Here is a 19,601-nt window from a genome sequence, read left to right as displayed (position 1 = left end):
TAGAGAGAGATTACATACAGATATATTTGCTCGTGTATATATAATGCATTATGTATAATTTATATACATTCATATTAATTTGTGTATCAAAATATCTCTATTCCATAAATGCATTTTATCAAAATATATGGATAAAATGTACTTGTTTTTCACACGGCTAATACAATGATGCTACAAATACTGATTTGCTCAGCCAGTCAGCACTCTGCAGCAATGTATAATACACAAAACAAACAAAAAAACCCCAAATACGTGTGTGAATGAATACACGTTGCTATCTATCGACATAGCAGCATACAGCCTGCAGTTGTTGATTTATATAGCAAGTACAATATCACGTGTTTGAGAAATGTTGTAGTGAGGACTGGAAACATCATTCTACCGTCTATTGTAGTTCTGCCACTCGCCATAATTACTCCACCTTGTTTTCTGTCCTGATTGCGAGGCGAAGAGTTTGGATGCTCTGGGTTGCCGTAGGATTGGAAATTCATTCTGATAGTGGAATATGGCCGTGGAGGTAAATTCGTCAACTTTGCAGGCGTAAATTACTCATACGATTATGAAGCAGAGATGTTCAGGAATGGGCGTAGACAAGTAGTTTAGGATTCTGTACTATTCGTTATGGGGACTTCAAGGACTATAGCAGAAATACGTGACAACTCCAGTTAACTTTGTTGTTTGCATTTGTGGAGGACCGTTCGTGCTGGATGCTACTGGAGAGCAGACGGTTTTGTATTATCGTTAACGAAAGGCTTTTTAAGGCTGTCTTATGATCTCTGGTTTTATGCGCTCTGGTCTGTTTTTGCACTGGTTTAGGTAACTGCACTATCTGGAAAATGTTTTTTCCAAAGCCTGCAAAGCCAACATTCAAATCGTACATCTGTCCTCCGCAGGTACTTTTTGTGTATAGTTTTTAACATTCATCAGGTATTTTGTAAAGTATAAAGAACAACAGTATTTTTCTTATATTATCTTTTTTTAATGTACGTTGTGTTGATAACTGTCGTTTAAAGGTTGGGTTTGGAATTGTGTGTCTTGGGGCGGGGGGGGGGGGGTAAAAATGTGCGTCTATGAAAACAATGTGTTGGTAGTTTTCTACGCTGATTTTTGCACCCCCCCCCCCAACCCGACATGTGCAGTCTGGTTCCTCGTTTTTCTTTCGTGATCAGAAATGTGGGCGTAAGTGAACGCAACAGTAGTTTGTGCAGTTACGTGTTAACATCCCCTGAAACTCTGAAGCTTAAACTTAAAATAAAGGGTTGCATTCTGATTACACTCGGATGCTTTTAGTAAAGTAACATGAAGAATGGTTTTACGTATTGTTTGGGGGAAGGAGGTCTGTTTAAGGTGTGATTGTTTACCCAGACTTGTCTGTTACTCTGTTTGTTGAAGATGGCTGTATTATTTTTATAATAAAAATATTTACTAATGAATGTCTGTTAAAGGGATTTGTTAAATTTAGACAAGTGGACTAAAACAAAATGTTACATTTTTATATTTAACAGTCATTTTAGACTGAGCCATAATGGGCCATTTTCAGCCACAGCTGGGGTTTGGGGTGACATTCAGCACATTTGTACAAAATGCAAATGTTTCCAGAAATCAACTCATTACATCAATTTTAATAGTTGTAGTACAAGTATGTATTGACCAAATTGTTTCACACACCTATTAAGTTTGAATGGTAAAACAGTAAGTGTACCTAGGTACATTGCTCTCCACCTAGTTATTTTAAGGCACACCTGTAAACAAAACATACTGTGTGTACCAACCCAGCAGGTAGACTTGTGATGAGCATATGCAAATAGGCATATTCTGTATGTACAGACCAGATGCCATCTGTTTGAGATTTGTTGAAATAAATCTAAGGATAGTTTAAAATCACTTGATAGATGTGGTTTCAGTCTAACTTTTGTAATACAATGATTTGTTCAGTCTAACTTTTGTAATACAATGATCTGTTTTAAAAGGCATGCACTTTCCATGTAGATACAGAACCATTGCATTACTGATCAATGTACAAGGAAGAAGTGTAGCATCGTATTGGGTTAGTTATGCCTTGTTTTCATTTTTATTTCATACATTTTGACAGGTTCTACAGCTTATACAGTGTCATCATGTTTAATAGGCTTCTAGTTGATCTTTACTGTCTAATATTAGGGTGGGACTGATCCATCTGCTGACAGCTCCACTCGATTTACTTGCATGTTGGGTAATTTTTTTAATGGGTGATATTAGCCAAAACCCTCTAGACAGCAGAGTCAGAAAAATGTACTTCAGATTTTTGCTTACTCATATTCAGGGAGCCAACTTGAATATGGCCTGTCCGTCATGGCTTCAACATAAAAAACTCCACACATTTTCAAACAATAACCAGAAAAGTTTGCAGATTATTTACCCAGTCCCCTGAAAATAAACAGCACTGTAAAATACTGAGAAAAGTAAAAATGGCTTCCAGTTTAGCAAAGGGTTGACCTTCTTGGATCCCAGCTATTCATACTCCTAGTAATCCAAATGACCTTCGGTCTGGTAGCAGCTCAACTAATTATACGACTTTATACGACTTTCTTCTTATAGTCTTTGAACCCCAACAAAACTAAATTCCATTGTACAGATTTCTACGTCTCCATAATAGGCCCAGCACTCAGGGAAATTACCCCCCCCCCAGTAAGAGATTTCCGCCAAAATTTAGGACTAAGTAAAGACCCATGTCTTATTGTCAGCCAGATGTCCTTGCCTTCCATTCAGCTATATCGCCTAACCTGAGTACACCACTCTTTCTCTTACTAGTAGTGTTCTTACTGTCCCAGGTTCTGTTGCACCAGTCTTCACTTTTCACTCGCATTATCTATTGCTTAATTTAACTTCTCCTTCCAACTATTCACAACCTCTGTCTATAACATCTTTCCGTTCAACAATTCTTTCGTTCTCATTTACAATGTGTCTGTGTCACACAGGCGCAACACTTTCTATATGATGTTTGCCCTGAATTTTAATAATGTATATTTCAATTATTTTGTTATCATCAGCTAATAGTATTTACAGATGTGTATTTTATTATGTTCTTCCTGTTTCTCTCACTAAATATAATTTTGATTTTCTTTGTATTACCAGGCTGAAACTGAAGTTGGTCACTTGTCTTAGTACTGTAGCCCAATCGACAGAATTTAAATTAAAATATCCAGATGCCACACAGTCAATCACACTGTTCTAGATCTTAAAAATGAGTGAGAAATGAAACAAAGTTGTTAAAGTCGCACTTCATTCACTACCCGTAAATGATCTTTTCCTCTGTTTGGATATCAGAAGGACATATCCATCTGCTGTCTTCGTTACCAGGACCAAAACTCTGCAGTTCATTTGGCCACCTTAACAACATAAGTGTCTTAGAATGATCCTAAATCATATTGCTGAAAGAACCAAATGCTCCCCTTGGTGGTCTCTGCACTCTTCTGAATACTTTCTGATAGCATCTTCCATCTGACCAATGGATGTCACAGGGATGGCTTTCAAATCTGGTTGTCAGCGGAACTTGAGTAGCTCATGAAACCTAAGATATTAAGCTGTGGTATGTGGAAACCCATTAGCAGTAACATGGATAAATTGTTCCTCAAGTTCCAGGCCAGATGAATTCATTCTGTTTAGTACACAAACTGATTTAGTAAAATAAAAAAAATAACTTATGCAGTAAAAGTTAACAGCAAAACTTCAAACTCAAGAACAAATGACACTTCTCTGGCGCCTCGGCTTTCAGAAAAGCCTTTTCAGAGTATATCTTTCTGCTAGTAAGCATTTACTTAAAAACTTGCATTTAATCAATTAAATAATCCAATTAAGAATTTACTAAAAAGTCAACTAAAAAAGTTAACTTTTAATATTCTTTTTTTTAACCTTCTTATATTAAATGGTTTGTTCTACAAGGTGGTGCTTTATTTATGAATAAATTGTTGTTTGTAAGGAACTTGTTCAAAAAAGCTGTAAGGAAGTATTAAGTGTAACATTTCATGTAAGAAATTGACAAAATTATAACAACTCAAAAAGTTTCAGGCATGATGTTATTTTTCTTATGGGCAGTTAACCCAAAGAATAATCTGTGTGCCTTTGCCATCATAAGCTTTTTTTTCAATCTGAAGGAAGTAGCTTCCATTTTTATGTTCAGCTACAGCTTTTGTGAATTACAGTACTTTTGTACTAGTGACACTATCAACACTTCATTGTGTCCCAGTCTGAAATGTTATATCAGTAGCTAAAAAGATTCTTACAGAATTGCTCGTAATCCTAGCTACACATGGCAACTCAAACACTTGACAGTTTTCATCATTGTAGCGTCGTGGTTAAAGTTTGTCTCTCAGCCGCAGGTCCTGGGTTTCAGTTCTGATATGTGTACAGTTTGTGTAGCATTTGCATGCTTCTGTCTTGTGAGGTTTTCTACCAGACATGACTACTGTAAATTTTGGTCTTTGTTTCTGTATTTGTGTTTAAATGCATTGTAGGCATGTTTAGTAATTTAGCAGTGTGGATCTAGTGACTGCAGAGCAGGAAGTTATAAAAACGAACTGGAAGTTAAGGAAAACAGATGACAGGTATGTCTGTGTGCTGTTAAATTTCTCAGCTTAAATTTTTTTTAGAATTGTTTTACAAGTGATTTTTATTCGTCATCATTTGTAAGTGTTGATTTTTGAATGTATTTTAGTTATGATGAATTTGAGCGAGTATGCTGAATAAATCATTTTAATTGTCTAGATGAAAGTACTAAATGAACCTTTTCATCTGATCATAGTGCTGGCTAGTTGTGTTTTTTTATTTAATTTCTTGTTTTGGTTGCACAGGTCGTGGGATCTTGTTTTTCAGTTCTTAGACATTGTAAGGTCTTCTCTCTGATATGGGTTCAGAAAATGTAGAACTACTTGCACTCTACTTTTTTGCTTATAGTTGATAACTTTAATATGAACTGTGACTAAGGAAACTTCACAGGAGCAGTATTTGTAGATGTTATTAAAGCATAGGGCCTCGTAGACCATTCCCTCCTATTTGACTGTCTTACCAACTGTGGTACAAGTGACCAAGCTTTGCAATTGTTCAAAAGCTTCTCAGTGGCCAGATACTTTATGAAAATAGGGAGCCCCATATTGCCTTTAGCATCCCTTACATTTGAAGTTCCCCAAGGTTGATTCCGCTCACCCATACCCTCCAATTTATACATATGATGTGCTCTACAGATACCACACCTCACACACTACAATTAGAAACCAACTATTCGAAGATGTTGCCCAACTCAAAATAAGCTTCTCCTAAATGAAGAAAAAAAAACACAAGTTTGCCAAGGTACCCAGTATTTGGCACATACATTTAAATAACCAGACTCTGCTAGAAATTACACAAAACTTCAGCTACTTAGGAATTTGGCTGTGTCAACTAAACTTTCAACACCATAGTGAGAGAACCAAAGCAGAAATTATCTCCCAACTCTCTTTAGCAAAAATGATTTTTCCCCTGGGGAGGATGGCTATAAGTAAAGGAATATTTCTGTAACACTGTGAATATGACTTCCTCCTCAATATCGAAAAAAAAAAAAAACTCTCCACGTTGTAAACCTCACCAAGCAGTGTGTGGTGTGTGTATGTGTGTGTGTTATGTGGGTTGGAGACACTGGCATTGACAAAAAGGCAGGAGTCAGAGCTGGACGTGGCACAGTTAAAGATGTTGCATTGGGTGTGATGAGGGTGGAGAGGATTAGGAATAAGTATATTAGAGGGTCAGTCCAGGTTGGACGGTTTGGAGACAAAGCCATAGAGGCGAGATTATGTTGGTTTGGTCATGTGCTAAGGAGGTGTGCTCAGTTTATTGGGAAAAGGATGCTAAGGATGAAGCTGCCAGGTAAGAGGAAGGCCTAAGTTAAGAATTATGGATGTGGTGTGAGAGGACATGCAGGTGGTTGGTGTGACAGAGAAAAATGCAGAGAAGAGGAAGAAATGGAAACCGATGATCCATTGTGGTGACCCCTAACGGGAACAGCCGAAAGAATGTGTGTGTAACAAAGTATGTATGAATGTACAGACTTGCCCAGCGTACGTTGGGGGAGCAAAACATGCTGGAGGGATAGGTTCCTGACCCATAGACTCTCCATACTCTGGAATAGACTGCCCATACATATCAAGCAGAGCACCTCATTGGCCCTCTTCAAAAGGAACCTTGATGATTGGATGGGAGAGGGGATCATGTCAGTCGCCCTGCTAGACAGGGGCCTGGAGAAGTAAATATTGTGGGAAGAAATATCCAGGGAATTGTTATGGCTAGGCTTGCATAGGACCTAGGGTCGATAGCCTAGTACCAACCTATGAACTATAAAAATTAAAAATATCTGATTTGAAAGTATGAACATATTTTATGCCTGTGGAACAGGGTTTCCCCTGGTGGTCACAATATTCTGTGGTGCTCGTATAAGTATATGTGCAAGCGTGTGTATATGTGGGTATCTATACATGTATGTGTGTTTAAACAAATTTTTCTTACCTGAGCTGAATCCACCGAAGCTCCATTTCGATGAACGGACTGCTGAATTCCTTTCCCTGTGAAAGGAACCACTTGGCCACCATGGTAACCAACCAAAACAGAGGAAAAGTAAGCCCACCAAAGTGGGGGGGGCTTCACCCCCCCCCCCCCACACACACACACACCCTACTTAAATATACTAACTCTGAGATTGCACTACATGGAAGAGAGGGCACAGTTCACCATGGTAGCCAAGTGGTTCCTTTCACAGGGAAAGGAATTTGGTAGTCCATTCATTCGTTGAAATGGAGCTTTTCGGAGGATTCAGCTTGGGGTAAGTAACATTAGTTTAAAAGTATTTTCTTTTAAACGAAGTAGACCCATGTATGTGTGTGTGTAATGTATGTATCTGTATATTTTTTTATATATATATATATATGTATATATATATATATATATATATATATATATATATATATATATTTTTCACTTTACATGCTCGAAATTCTGAAATATCTAATTTCAGAATCTCGAGCCCATAAAGTGGAAATCCTAAAAGATTGAAAACCCAGAAGTTGTTGTTGTTGTCTTTCGGCTTTTCCCGGTTAGGGGTCGCCACAGCGGAACTCCGGTCCGCTAATGATTGGCAGTAGATTTTACGTGCCAAATTGCCAGCCCTGACGCACAACATTCAACGAAGGTACGCCCATTCACGCACGTCTCCCCACAGAAGACGCTCTAGCTGAGAATCGAATGGGACAACGTCTTAGGCGACAACGCTACCGCAGCACCACCACCGCAAAACCCAGAAGTGAGAAATTCAGACTCGCGACTTCTATACACCACACACTTACACACACCTCTTTCCCACACACAAACACACAACCCTATCCTACATACAAACAGGGGGGGCAAGCCCCCCTGCACCCACCACACCATCCCTACTTAAATATACTAACTCCAAGGTCGCACTACATACACAAACACACGAAACACCACCACACAAGCTACATTCCCCTCGTGCACACACATCACAGTAACAAAACACACTAACATGCACTACAGCCTGTACCCAAAACCCTTAAAACATAAACACTTATCTGAATCCATGAACACAGCACAGCACCGGAACCACTAATTCAACATCTCCGAAATGCGAGATTTTGAATTTCGCACTTCTGGGTTTTCAATCTTTTAGGATTTCCACTTTATGGGCTCGAGATTCTGAAATGTGATATTTCAGAATTTTGAGCATGTAAAGTGAATATATATATATATATATATATATATATATATAAAAGTAGTTTGTTTCAAAACAGCACACCACCAGCTGCGAATTAAATATTTAATAATTACACACAGTATTTAGCAGGCGAATTAAATATTTAATAATTACACACAGTATTTAGCACTTTCATCTCCTGTTAAGTGAGACGACTTCAGAATACATTCCTACAAAAGCCAAAGTCATTTAACCTTGTCAGTTAAAAATGCAGGTCACATGACAACAGTAATCAATATTTAAAGACACCATTACAAAAATCACATTTCTTCCTAAAATTATTACCTTTCTTTTACTAAAAAATATTAATGTTAGTATATATATCATATCTAAAATTTCACTAGCAAATTCTCATCTCATCTCTACCCTACCCTACGCCTCTCCAATATTTACTAATCTTAGACAATGTGACCTAAATAAGCTTGAAATCTGCTACAACAAAATCGCCAAATTCGCCACAGGGGCTTCCTACCGTACTCACCACTGTCTCTCACTAGCAGAACTAGGCTGGCTAGAGCTCCCGCACCTCCTTCAGTGGTACCAACTCGTACTCGCCCACAAACTAATAAACCAGCCACTAAAAGTCCCATCCCTCCAGAATCTACTCCAACCCTACATAACCACGAGACCACTAAGATTCCTACAGGTCACAAGAGCCAATAACTCTGCTGGAGAAGAATTATTCTCCTGCACTATAGCCAAACTGGAACTCCCTCCCATCCACAATTACCTCTGTAACTTCTTGCACCCACTTCAAATCCTTACTAAAATCACACTTAAAAAACTTGCCAGATATGCCCTTGCAACCCCCCCCAATACCATCCATTCCACCCACCCACTACCTCTCTCGGCCCCCTATCAACAAACTACTCTTAGCAAGCTTGGTTACTCATGTTCCCTACCACATAATACTAACTTCTTGTAGCAACAGCTACTAATGGCTGTTATGTACCTCAAAAACAGATTGTATCAATTGTTCACTGATGAATCTCAACTACATTTGTAACCATGTTTAGTATATGTCACCATATTTTAAAATTGTACTATGTTCTACATCTATGTTTTATTCTTATCTTGCGTCCTCAGCTGGACTAATGTCTATATTTAAATGCTATGTTTTTTAACTGTATAATACAAGTAATACTTAATGTGGAGCTTTTCTCCCCGGGCCTCCGCTGAAAACGGACCCGTTTCCAGTCGAACTCTCCCGGTCAACAAATATAAATAAATAAATAAATAAATAAATATATAATCGCATAATGACCCCAGATAAGGGTGTTTTATGTAGATCAATGGACTACTCTAATGTAATGCAAAATCTTTTATTTGATGCATCCACTTATGTAAGTGTGTCCAAAAATCAGGTAAATATATCATATACATGTATAGATTCATATTTGGAAGAATATTGGATGAGAATAGACCCTGAATTATATAATTTTTTACATAAAAAAGATCCAGTTATTCCCATTTTTTTCAGGATTCCCAAGATCCATAAAAATATATTAATGCCACCTCTTAGACCTGTAGTAGCAGCCAGTGGTTCAGAAACCCACCCACTGGCAGTATTTGTGGACACTTCAGTGCAGCATATTATGGGTAAAGTACATCATCTTGTGAAGGATTCATGGGAGTTCTTGGGGGTTTTGAAACGACAGTTATGGAACAAGGGTTTAATTTTTTTAACAGTTGATCTAAAAGACCTCTTCACTGTTGTACCTAAAGAGGAGGGTAGTATTTTATTCGAGGAAACATTGTTTGGTTTTTCAGATCTTACGCATGAACAAGTTACCCTGATAAGTGAGATTATGAATTTAATACTTGAAAATAATTTCCTTTATTTTGAAGGAGAATATTGCCAACAAATCAGGGGTGTAGCTATGGGGGCAGCGTGTGCCCCCATATATGCAAACCTGGTTCTCCTGGGATGGGGGAACAAGTATGTAATAGATGGCCCTTTCTGGCATAGGAGAAAAAGTTATCCAAGATTTTCGGATGACATTTTTATCCTGTGGGATGGGCCAGAGGGTTTTATTTCCTATTTCCCATCCACTCATCAAGATTTTTCTTGAAGAGTGCTAATGAAGAACTCTGCTTGACCTAGATGGGTAGCTTGTTCCAGAGTATATGAAGTCTCTGGGACAGGAATCTCTTCCTCCAGCGTGTCCTGTTTATTGTGGTGACAAGCTATAGGTCTCTCGAGCTTGTAGCTCAGAGGGATTGGGATTTCTTTAGGTGTAGCATGTCCAACAGCTCTGGGTTTGACATAGCTTTATATGTTGGGCAGAGATCACCTCGGAGTAGGCGATATGCTACAGAGTAAAGCTGGAGTTTTATGAGGTGGTCCATGTAGGGCATTAGTTTGAGGCCAGTAATCCTCTTTGTGAGGTACTTCTGTGGCCTTTCCAGCTGCTGCAGATGTCTTGAGGTACATTCCAAAAGGGGCATTGTACTCTATAATGGGTCTAATGAGTGTCGAGTAGAGGGGAACAATTTTTCCTGGATGCGAACCCTTTTATGATGAGGTGTGCCACTTAGAAGGACTTCCTGACTACTGTGGCGATGTGTTATTCCAGAAAGGGAATTGTTTGATATATAGAATATTATATTTGTCAATATGTTCTTCATGCCAACATTTGTATGTAGGCAATACAGAACGTCATTTGAAGAACAGGATATATGAGCATCTAAATGATATCAAAAATAAAAACTTTTATAATGTTCTATATAGACATGTTCAAGTTTGCCAAAAGTTTGATAAATTCATGTTTATTCTAGAAATAGTTAAAATACAACCAAGAAGGTGGCCTAATGGTTAAGGTGTTGGCCTTTCAAACACAAGGTGCAGGGTTTGAGTCTCACAAGGGATAATTGGCTAGGCTTACAGTGGCTTGCAAGGGCAATTAACCTAGTAGTAACCTATGAACCGAAGGGTGACTAGACTAGAAAAATAGGCTGAAAAAGAAGGAAACTGAATGGCAGTATAAGTTGGCTGCTATGTTTCCACCAGGCTTAAATGATTTTATATCCATTGCACCCTTATTACATGAAAGGGCTAGTCAAATATAATTTATTTTATATCTGAGTATATTCAGTGGGATATACATTTATGCTGGTAAAATGATGTATACATATTAACGTGAATAATATTATTTTTCAGTAAAAGAAAGGTAGTAATTTTAGGAAGAAATGTAATTATTGTAATTGTGTCTTTAAATATTGATTACTGTTGTCATGTGACCTGCATTTTTAACTGACAAGGTTATTTAAATGCTTTTGGCTTTTGTATGAATGTATTCTGATGAAGTTGCACTTGATATGAGATGAAAGCGCTAAATACTGTGTGTAATTATTAAATATTTAATTCGCAGCTGGTGGTGTGCTGTTTTGGAACCAACTACTTTTTGTTATTTTGTTGACATATATCAAATTCATTGTTATGGAGGCATTATTTGTACACCATTTAGCACACGTTTCTGCTGCTTACATGCTCAGTGATTCACATTGCTATTCCATGTTTTTTAGAGTTGGTACTTTGACAGAGTACAAATATATTGTTCCTTGAAGCACAATTGCACTCGCCGCTATTTTAGAACGGCATTTGTTTTGGGTTTAATTCATTTTTTAGAGAATGCAGTTGGGAAACTCCACCCACAAATTCAATTATTTTTTATTTTTTTTTTTTTAAACACTGCCTCTGTTTTTAGTAGAAGGCACGGCATATGTGTTCATCTGCAGCATTGAAGTATTCTTTGTCAACACTTTTGATATCCAATATATTCACAACTGCCACCACTTTCTGACATGGTGCTATGTAATGCATTTTTTCCCCCACTACCACTCTGTTATCTTTCATACTACTTTCGTACCCATTACCATTGGTCTTCAGCCTTTAAAGTATCTTCTACATAAGGTTTTCTATCATGTCTTAACCTTGTATGTGTGTACTGAGGTTAGTAACAGATTGTAAACAACAGCAACCTTTTACAGTTCAAGCTTGATGGCATCCCATTTTTAGAACCGGTCACTGACTTCCTCCCTTTTCATGTCTTATTAGTAATTTCCTGTTTCTCATTAATCCCAGGTTAAAGAGAAAAAGTAATTTTGGTGCTAACAGTTTTAACAGTAGTTCATGATTTTTAGCATTCTATGCTCACAGAACCACCCTTCTTTTATTGCCACATAGTTTCATTACTCATTGTTGTAAATACATTTTTTTGGCCTTCCTACATACTGACTACCTCATATCACTCTATTTTCATGCCTGTCCTGGTCTCCCATGCCTTAGTCCTTCTAGCCAGCAAAATGGTTTGTCCTATAATGCCATTTCCACATCACTTCACAGCAGTTTTTCTTACATATATTTAATTCAGTTCAGATTCATTGTTATTTTTCTCACTTCCTCACAAAAAATCTCTCCCAGAAAAACTTCTAAAATTCTTCTACCCAGAAAGAAAATGCACTTTACCGTGCATATTCATTCTACTTTTAAAGTAATTTACTATTTATTCATCTTTTAAATAACAATGATCTAGAACTTCATCACTGATCTTCTCCTTCTGCAGAATTCTTCCTCCTTCACTTACCCTCAGAAGTGTTTAACAAAAGTGCACATTTCAACTGGAGAAGCATAACTAAAAGCACAGTTTATTTAACTCTTGTTTAATCCTTTCAGAGTAGATCTTTCCACATGGCTAAAGGATGACTTCTTGTACCCCTTCATACGTTTTATAGCTGTGTTGTTCTTCTTCTTTCGGCTTTTCCCGGTTAGAGGTCGCCACAGCAGAACTCCGGTCTGCTAATGATTGGCAGTAGATTTTTTTATGGGTGCTAGCTGAATGCCCAAACGAAGGCACACCCATTCTACGCATGTCTTTCGTACGCCACTCTACCGCGGGGAGGACATGCAGACTCCACACAGAAGGCGCTCCAGCCAAGAATCGAACGGGAGAACCTCTTGCTGTGAGGCAACAATGCTACCGCTGCACCACCGTGGCTTACTACTTTTTATAGCTGTGTATATTTGCTTAAAGTTGCATTTCAGTAGTTTCCTGGCTTCATCTGTGGCAGGATTGCAGTAGTTGCAGTACTGTAAATTCTGCTTCAGGATTTGTTCTTCAGTACTTTTTGTAGATGTCTGTAATTTCTTAAAGTTGCATTCCAGAGTATTTCTGTTTACCTTGCTACTGTTTTTACCCCTGTTTTTTGAGTCTATCCGACCCCTCCACTGTGACATTCCCACCCTTCTATAATCTGACTGACTTCCAAAGTCCCTCCCTCCCTGTCCTCCTTCATTGCTATAGTCTGTTGTGTAACCGATATTAAGTGCTTTTCCACCTATTGTTTTCTGTCACCAAGTGCCTTTCCTTTACTACAAATTGTCTCCTGCTCATTTTCTCAGAGCTCCCATCTGCTTAGCACCCTCACCACATTTTAGGGGGGTCCTGAGTTAATCTTTCTTCCTTGACAGATAACTGAAGTGCAAACCAATAAAATAGATCCTTAATTGTTTATTGTGCTGCTGCTTTATTTTTACTTTATTCGTTTTTGCCTTTACATCGCTCTAAAGGTCTCAAATACTTGAAATGTCCTTGTTAAGGTAGTTTGTTTTTGCATTATATTCGCAAACAATTTTTCTTGGTGTTATTACATCAAGAGGTTAGTAGTGCCCTATACAGACACCAGTGCCCAGAAAGTAAATTTTATCTATAAAACGTCCCTTGGAACTGAAGCCTGTAGCTTAGTGTGGCTGAAACAAAGCCATTGCATGGAGACGAGCTTAGAGCAGCTAGTTTGCACGTTAAACAGCACTACTACCAAATCTTAGCATAATCTAACCCAGTCTAGTGCCAAACCCCAGAGACTACCCAAGCAGATCTCTGTATAATCCTATCCGCAACCTACATTAGCCCACCCAAATACAGATCCAGATAACGTGGATATGCAATTTGCAAATGTCTCCATAGCCAGCTTGGAAGGTATGGGCATTCTGAGACAATGTAGCTATTGTCTTATTTTTGTGGACAACCATTTAATCCGTAAAGAAATAAACACAGTATGCGAGATAAGCGCATAACACAATTTTATGTGAGGTTGTCAAGAACATGTGCACTGCATCTACCACACACTGTCCACCACACGCACACCATCTTATGCTGAGGTACTTCTAAGCCTTCCCTCTGTAATCTTTAAAGCATTCACCAAAATCACCAAATACCACGCATAGCTTACACCCAGTGGGGCCCCAAGAGCAAAGCCCATAAGACAAGTGAACATATTATCCAGATCTCTTATCATAGGGGGAATCCACTATACAACACAGACATGCCCCATTCACCAGACTGAACAAAGAAAAAATAATGGTTAGTTGCTTACCTGAAGCCAGGATCCACCAATACACATGCACTCAAGTCACTACACCACAGGTACCAGTATCATTCTGTCATAGTCCACGTGGGCATTTAATGACGTCAGACATACTTCCATGGACTATATGAAGAAAGACATTGTTTATCTCCCTGAATATGTGCCTGAGGCAGGTATGTGCCATGCATTGAGCAGCATTCTACCCTTAAAGGATAAAGGCACAGTACGAACAAAGGATGATTGACTTCAATAACTGACTTAGTTTCTGGTGTCTTTCCGGGGGGATTCAATATCTGTCAGTATGGTAGGACATGGTTAACAAACTGCATCCTTTTGCAAAGGATGGTCTATACCTGTCTTCCCTGGGCTTCCAAATATTGGCTAATACTCTGTCCCCCTTTAGAGCCCTTTTTTAAGGTAGTGCCAAATTGACAAACCTACTGACATGGCAAATAAAATCCAAAGAAACCTAAAGGTGTTGCTGCTCAATTCTAGGAGCTTAAACAAGAAACTCCACACCCTACAAGCTCTCCTTACTCTGGAGAATATAGACGTCTGTACTGTTACCAAGACATGATGTAAAACAGCAGAAAGTACTCCAGCAGTGCAAGGCCTCAGTGCCCTACACACATTTTGACCATGAGCTGCACAGACACGAACAAAAAGTGGAGGAGTCTGTATTAGTAACAAGAATAACTCTGCGTTGGTTAACTAGGACTATGCCCTGGAATTTACCTCCGTTCAAATCGTTAAGTCCCATGCCATAGCCTAGCAATCTATAGGTCACCCTGTATGTCCCTAGAATCTCATAGGTTGTACCTAGACTTTCGCACCCTTATTGATGGGAGACTTTATTTCTCACAGAGGAGTAGTTACACACTACCTCATACTCGCAGGAACAACAGTTGTGGACTTCATTAACACACATACTCTTGACCAGATAGTGTACACACCCAACAGAGGTTCAAATGTGCTAATGTACTGGACCTGATACTGGCCAATACGGGAGAGGGCTGCACTCCCCACAGTGTCATGTCCTCACTGGTGGGGTCAGACCACAGAACTGTCCCCTGCAAAGTAGAAATCAGCTTGGTAACCCCAGCAAACCCTGTAAGTTAGGAACTATTCCAGAGCAAACTTCATCCTATTAAGCAATAGTTTATCAAAATTCAGTGCCCCTCCCAACCCTGAGGGGTCAGACCACAGAACTGTCCCCTGCAAAGTAGAAATCAGCTTGGTAACCCCAGCAAACCCTGTAAGTTAGGAACTATTCCAGAGCAAACTTCATCCTATTAAGCAATAGTTTATCAAAATTCAGTGCCCCTCCCAACCCTGAGTTCACACCAGCCTGTGTGGAATTGTTCACAGAGACCCCATGCAACCATGTAAATGGCTGTATAGAGGCTGCTGTACCTACTAGAAGTAAGTACAAAACAAAACACACTGGTTGAGTCTTGACTTTAATAGGGTCTAAAGACATGGCTAAAGTCAGGAAGAGAAACTCCCATAATGATAGGTGCTGTCCAGCTAGGCCAGTTATGAGGTCAAGATAGCCTCACAGGGCTTAAGACAACCACAAGCCCTTCTACAGCTATGTCCGAAACAAAGGCAGCAACACATCCGTATGCTGAGCTGGTGCTCGGTGGTGCCATCTTCACTGAGCAGAGTGACACGGTGAATTTGCTGGCTGACGAATTTAGCTCAAACTACACACCCCACTTCCCCCACCTTCCTCCATTAAGTACCTACTAGCATAACACCCCAACTATTAATAGGCAGCAGGTCCTGATGGTGCTTGCTAAGGCCAGAAACGCAGCCTTAATGGGCCTGATAATATTCTGGGATGCCGCCTAAGTAGCTTGAAACATGACCTCTCAGGACCACTTGAGTCACTTTTCAACTGTAGCCTTAAAACAGGCTATGTCTCATGAGAATGGAGGACTGCAGTGGTTGTCCCACTTCACAAAGGTGGACCATCAACAGATTCAGGAAACGGCAGACCTATTAGTCTGATTAGTCTTAACTCATTCCCTGGCTTTGCTTATTATCATGGAAATTATCAACAAAGACATAGGCAACCTTCAGACACTAGACCCAGCCCAGTTTGGCTTTGTCAAGAGAATGTCATGCCTACTAAACTTGATGGACGACTTTGAGAAGGTTACCAAGGAAATGCATGAGGGATAATGGTTCATACTGCCTAACTGGATCTGGCAAAGGCATTTGGTACAGTTCACTACTCTGGTGTAATTGACAAACTCACAAAACTGGGCATAAACTCCTACATAACTTGCTGGATTGCCAGATACTTTGCAGGCTGGACCTAGGAAGTCAGGATTGGTCATACTACCTCCACTAAGAGACCACTTTGCTAGCAAGGTGCTTCACGTCTCTGTGCTTGGATCATTCCTATTTGGCAAGTATTTCTTGGAGATAAAGGCTAATGGTAAAGTCCTTTGGTTGACCAGGTTTGCAGATGACTGCAGATTGGGAGTTATCATAGATCCCCCCCCCCCCCCCCCCCCAATGACACACACATCTTACAGGTGAGTTTAACATAAACAAAAGACTGGTGCCAAAGTCATGGATTGAAACGCATTGCCAAGAAATGCATTGTATTACCTTTTGGGAAAACTGACACCCAGGCAAATTACTTCATCGATACGACACCCCTAAGAGTTGACCCGGTAGTCATAGACCTGGAACATATGTAGATAATAATCTGACCTTTGACCAACATGTGGTTAAGGTAGTAAGAAAATAGTTCTATGTCACCCAACTTATAAGTAAGGGCGTGACATCCAGGTCCAAGGAAGTCATAGTGTCACTTTATCTGGCCCTCATCAGATCCATCATAGAGTATAATGCCCCTTCTGGCATATACTTGACCAGATGTATGCAACAGTTGGAATGCCAGTGGATCCCTTTAAAACCCTTTCTCTGTACTGTCTCCTACAGGTTACTGAGAGGTGATCTATGCCTGGCATACAGGGAATCCTTGGATCCAACTCTGATGGATCTTTTGCACATCTGCAAAATGAGCAGCATCAGAACCATTAGATCCAAGGATTTAAATTTTGCTTTGGGCATAAAATAAGATATACTGGTGAGGCAGCTATGAGTCTGAGGACCCCCATGCTTTGGAACATGCTCTACAGCCATGTGAAGCAGAGTTCATCCCTAATCCTATTTAAGCATAATTTTGACCAACGGATGGGAAATCTGAAATTCACCATGGGTCTAGCACCCATATTTCTGATAGAGGCAGACAGTACTGTATGCACAGGCTAGCATACAGAGGCAGTGATCATTCTGTGCATGCTGCTTATCTTGACCTGGCCAAGGAATTTGACACAATCACACACAATGGTATTTTTTGAAAGATTAGACAAATGTAATGTAAACCCCATCATTGTCCTCTGGATTGCAGATTGGTGATCCAGCAGATTCCAAGTAGGTTAGCAGCATATCTCTGTCTGTCTGAACATAAAACATTGTGTGTTCCTACAAGAATCAGATCTGGGCTGGAATAGGCCCATACCTAGTGTACTGCAAATGTGTCGCACTAAATGCAGAAAAGTGCAGCATAGCAGTGTATGGCAAAAAAAAAAAAAAAAAAACTGTTCCCACCTCAAGCAGTGTATGCCAAAAAAAAAACAAAAAAAAACTGTTCCCACCTCATATAAATGGTAGTCTGTTCCAACAGAGAAAGTCATAAGAGACCTGGGTACTTGAGGACAATTTTCTCTCATTCGATCCTGTTTCTGCCGTAGTCAGGGAATCTTTCTGGCTGACCCATTGAATTTCCAAGGGAATATCTTCAAGATCCAACAAAGTCATCTTTGCATTGTACCCCTTCTCTTATCATAGCCGTCATCGAACGTCCTGAACCCTTTGGTATGTACAAATCCAAGCATATCAGTCAACTGGAAAAGCCACACACATTTTTTAAACCTCTGTAGAATTATCACTTGTAACAAAGGTAAACTTACATTTGTATAAAAGAAAACAAATCTATATTAACATTATATATCGCACATTTTCTGTACATGATCAAGCCAACATTACACAAATTGGTCAGTTTCTGCCTTCCTTTAAACCTCATCCTCCAAAAGATTTTTGTGCATGTATTCTTCCCACAATTTCCATTTTCTTTGTAATTTGCTCCTACACTTTTCTTAACTTCCAGCTTCCATTTCTTTTATCTTGGCTACAATATTGTTTGGTTTAGACTTTGATTTCCATTTTCTAGTAATTGTTTTTTGACAGCAAGAGTTGTTTAACAAGGCTTTACTATGTCTAGGCGGTTCAGATCCTGTATCCCAGCTCAAAAAAATAATTTCCTTAGTTACATCCGTTTGCTCACAGAGTATTTCTGACAGTACTCTCTAGGGAATTTTTAAAGTCAACTTATTAATGCTCCCAAAAACGCATGTTCCCAGTTACCTCTTTCTTCCCCATCACACCTCCAACATTTTCTGTCTTCCAGAGGAAATATTATTTGGAATCTTCTTGAGGTATAAAAATACCCATGCAAACACTTCAAAGCAAAAATTCTAAATCATCTAGACTTTATTGCATACTTGTGAGCCATACATATGTCTTCCTTTTGCATCTTTGTGAATTGCTTAGCTAGTCATTTCTAACATTCTCTGATTCCTGTAGTTATCATGCAGTGTTTTGTATGCCCTACTAATTATCCTTTTTTTAACGGTAGCTTGTGTTGTAGATTCATCTAAAACTACCAGTGCAGATCTTCCACTTTGGCTTCTCCTATCCCTTTCTCTTTGCCTATACTCTGTCAATCCTTATGGGGAAACAAGTCTCTAGCCTGCAGTCCAAATGTGTTCTTGGCATTTTTCCATTCTATCACATTTCCTAGTTATTTATTCCTTTGACAGTTTCCTCCTGTAAATGCCAGCCCCCTCCTGACTATTCTCTATACCTCTAATTTCAGTTATCTCTATTGGGCCCCAAGAATTTTTAACTAAAAAATTAAAGTTCTTAAATCCTTCAACTGTCCAATAGATTAGCGCAACTGTCTATGCATTCAGTAGCTTACTGGCTTCTCCAAGTTGACATGCATCTTGTTTTTATAGGTTCTTAGGTTTTTACTAAACTATTGATCCATGAGGATCTTTAGAAGCCTAATCATACACTCCCATTAAGTGTTTAGGAGTTTTTAAGCAATGAAGGAGCCAATCCTGTTTTTGAATTCCTTTTTCTTCACAGAACAAGTGACTCTGCAAGCACTTCTATATACTTAAATGTAAACTGACAAACTCACTGGAGGGATAGGTTTGTACTCGGCATATTCCCAGCATGTGGGATAAGTTTCCCCTGAAGGTCAAGCAAAGTACTGCTTTGTCTGCCTTTTAAGGCTAGTCTTAATAATTGAATGGGTAAACATAAATTTACATCAGGGTTGTCATGTATGTATCTGCTTGATTCGGGAGGTGGG

General features: G+C 39.1%; 1 protein-coding gene across 2 annotated transcripts in view; it reads left to right on the top strand.

Moving 5' to 3' along the window:
• Window positions 1-406: 406 nt before the first annotated feature.
• Window positions 407-19,601, top strand: part of MTMR10 (myotubularin related protein 10) — a 1,193,387-nt gene continuing 1,174,192 nt past the window's right edge. The window contains exon 1 of one of the 2 annotated variants that reach the window (XM_044078705.1): window positions 407-893. In XM_044078705.1, the coding sequence (XP_043934640.1) occupies window positions 837-893 (57 nt within the window). In that variant the 5' untranslated portion in view covers window positions 407-836. The remainder of the gene's footprint in view (window positions 894-19,601) is intronic. The other variant, XM_044078706.1, reaches the window with a different exon arrangement.

This window comes from Protopterus annectens, chromosome 7.part1 (genome assembly GCF_019279795.1).
Source record: "Protopterus annectens isolate FY-2018-M chromosome 7.part1, PAN1.0, whole genome shotgun sequence".
NCBI lineage: Eukaryota > Metazoa > Chordata > Ceratodontiformes > Protopteridae > Protopterus > Protopterus annectens.
Note: the sequence above shows the minus strand (reverse complement) of the source record. Positions and strands in the feature narration are given on the sequence as shown.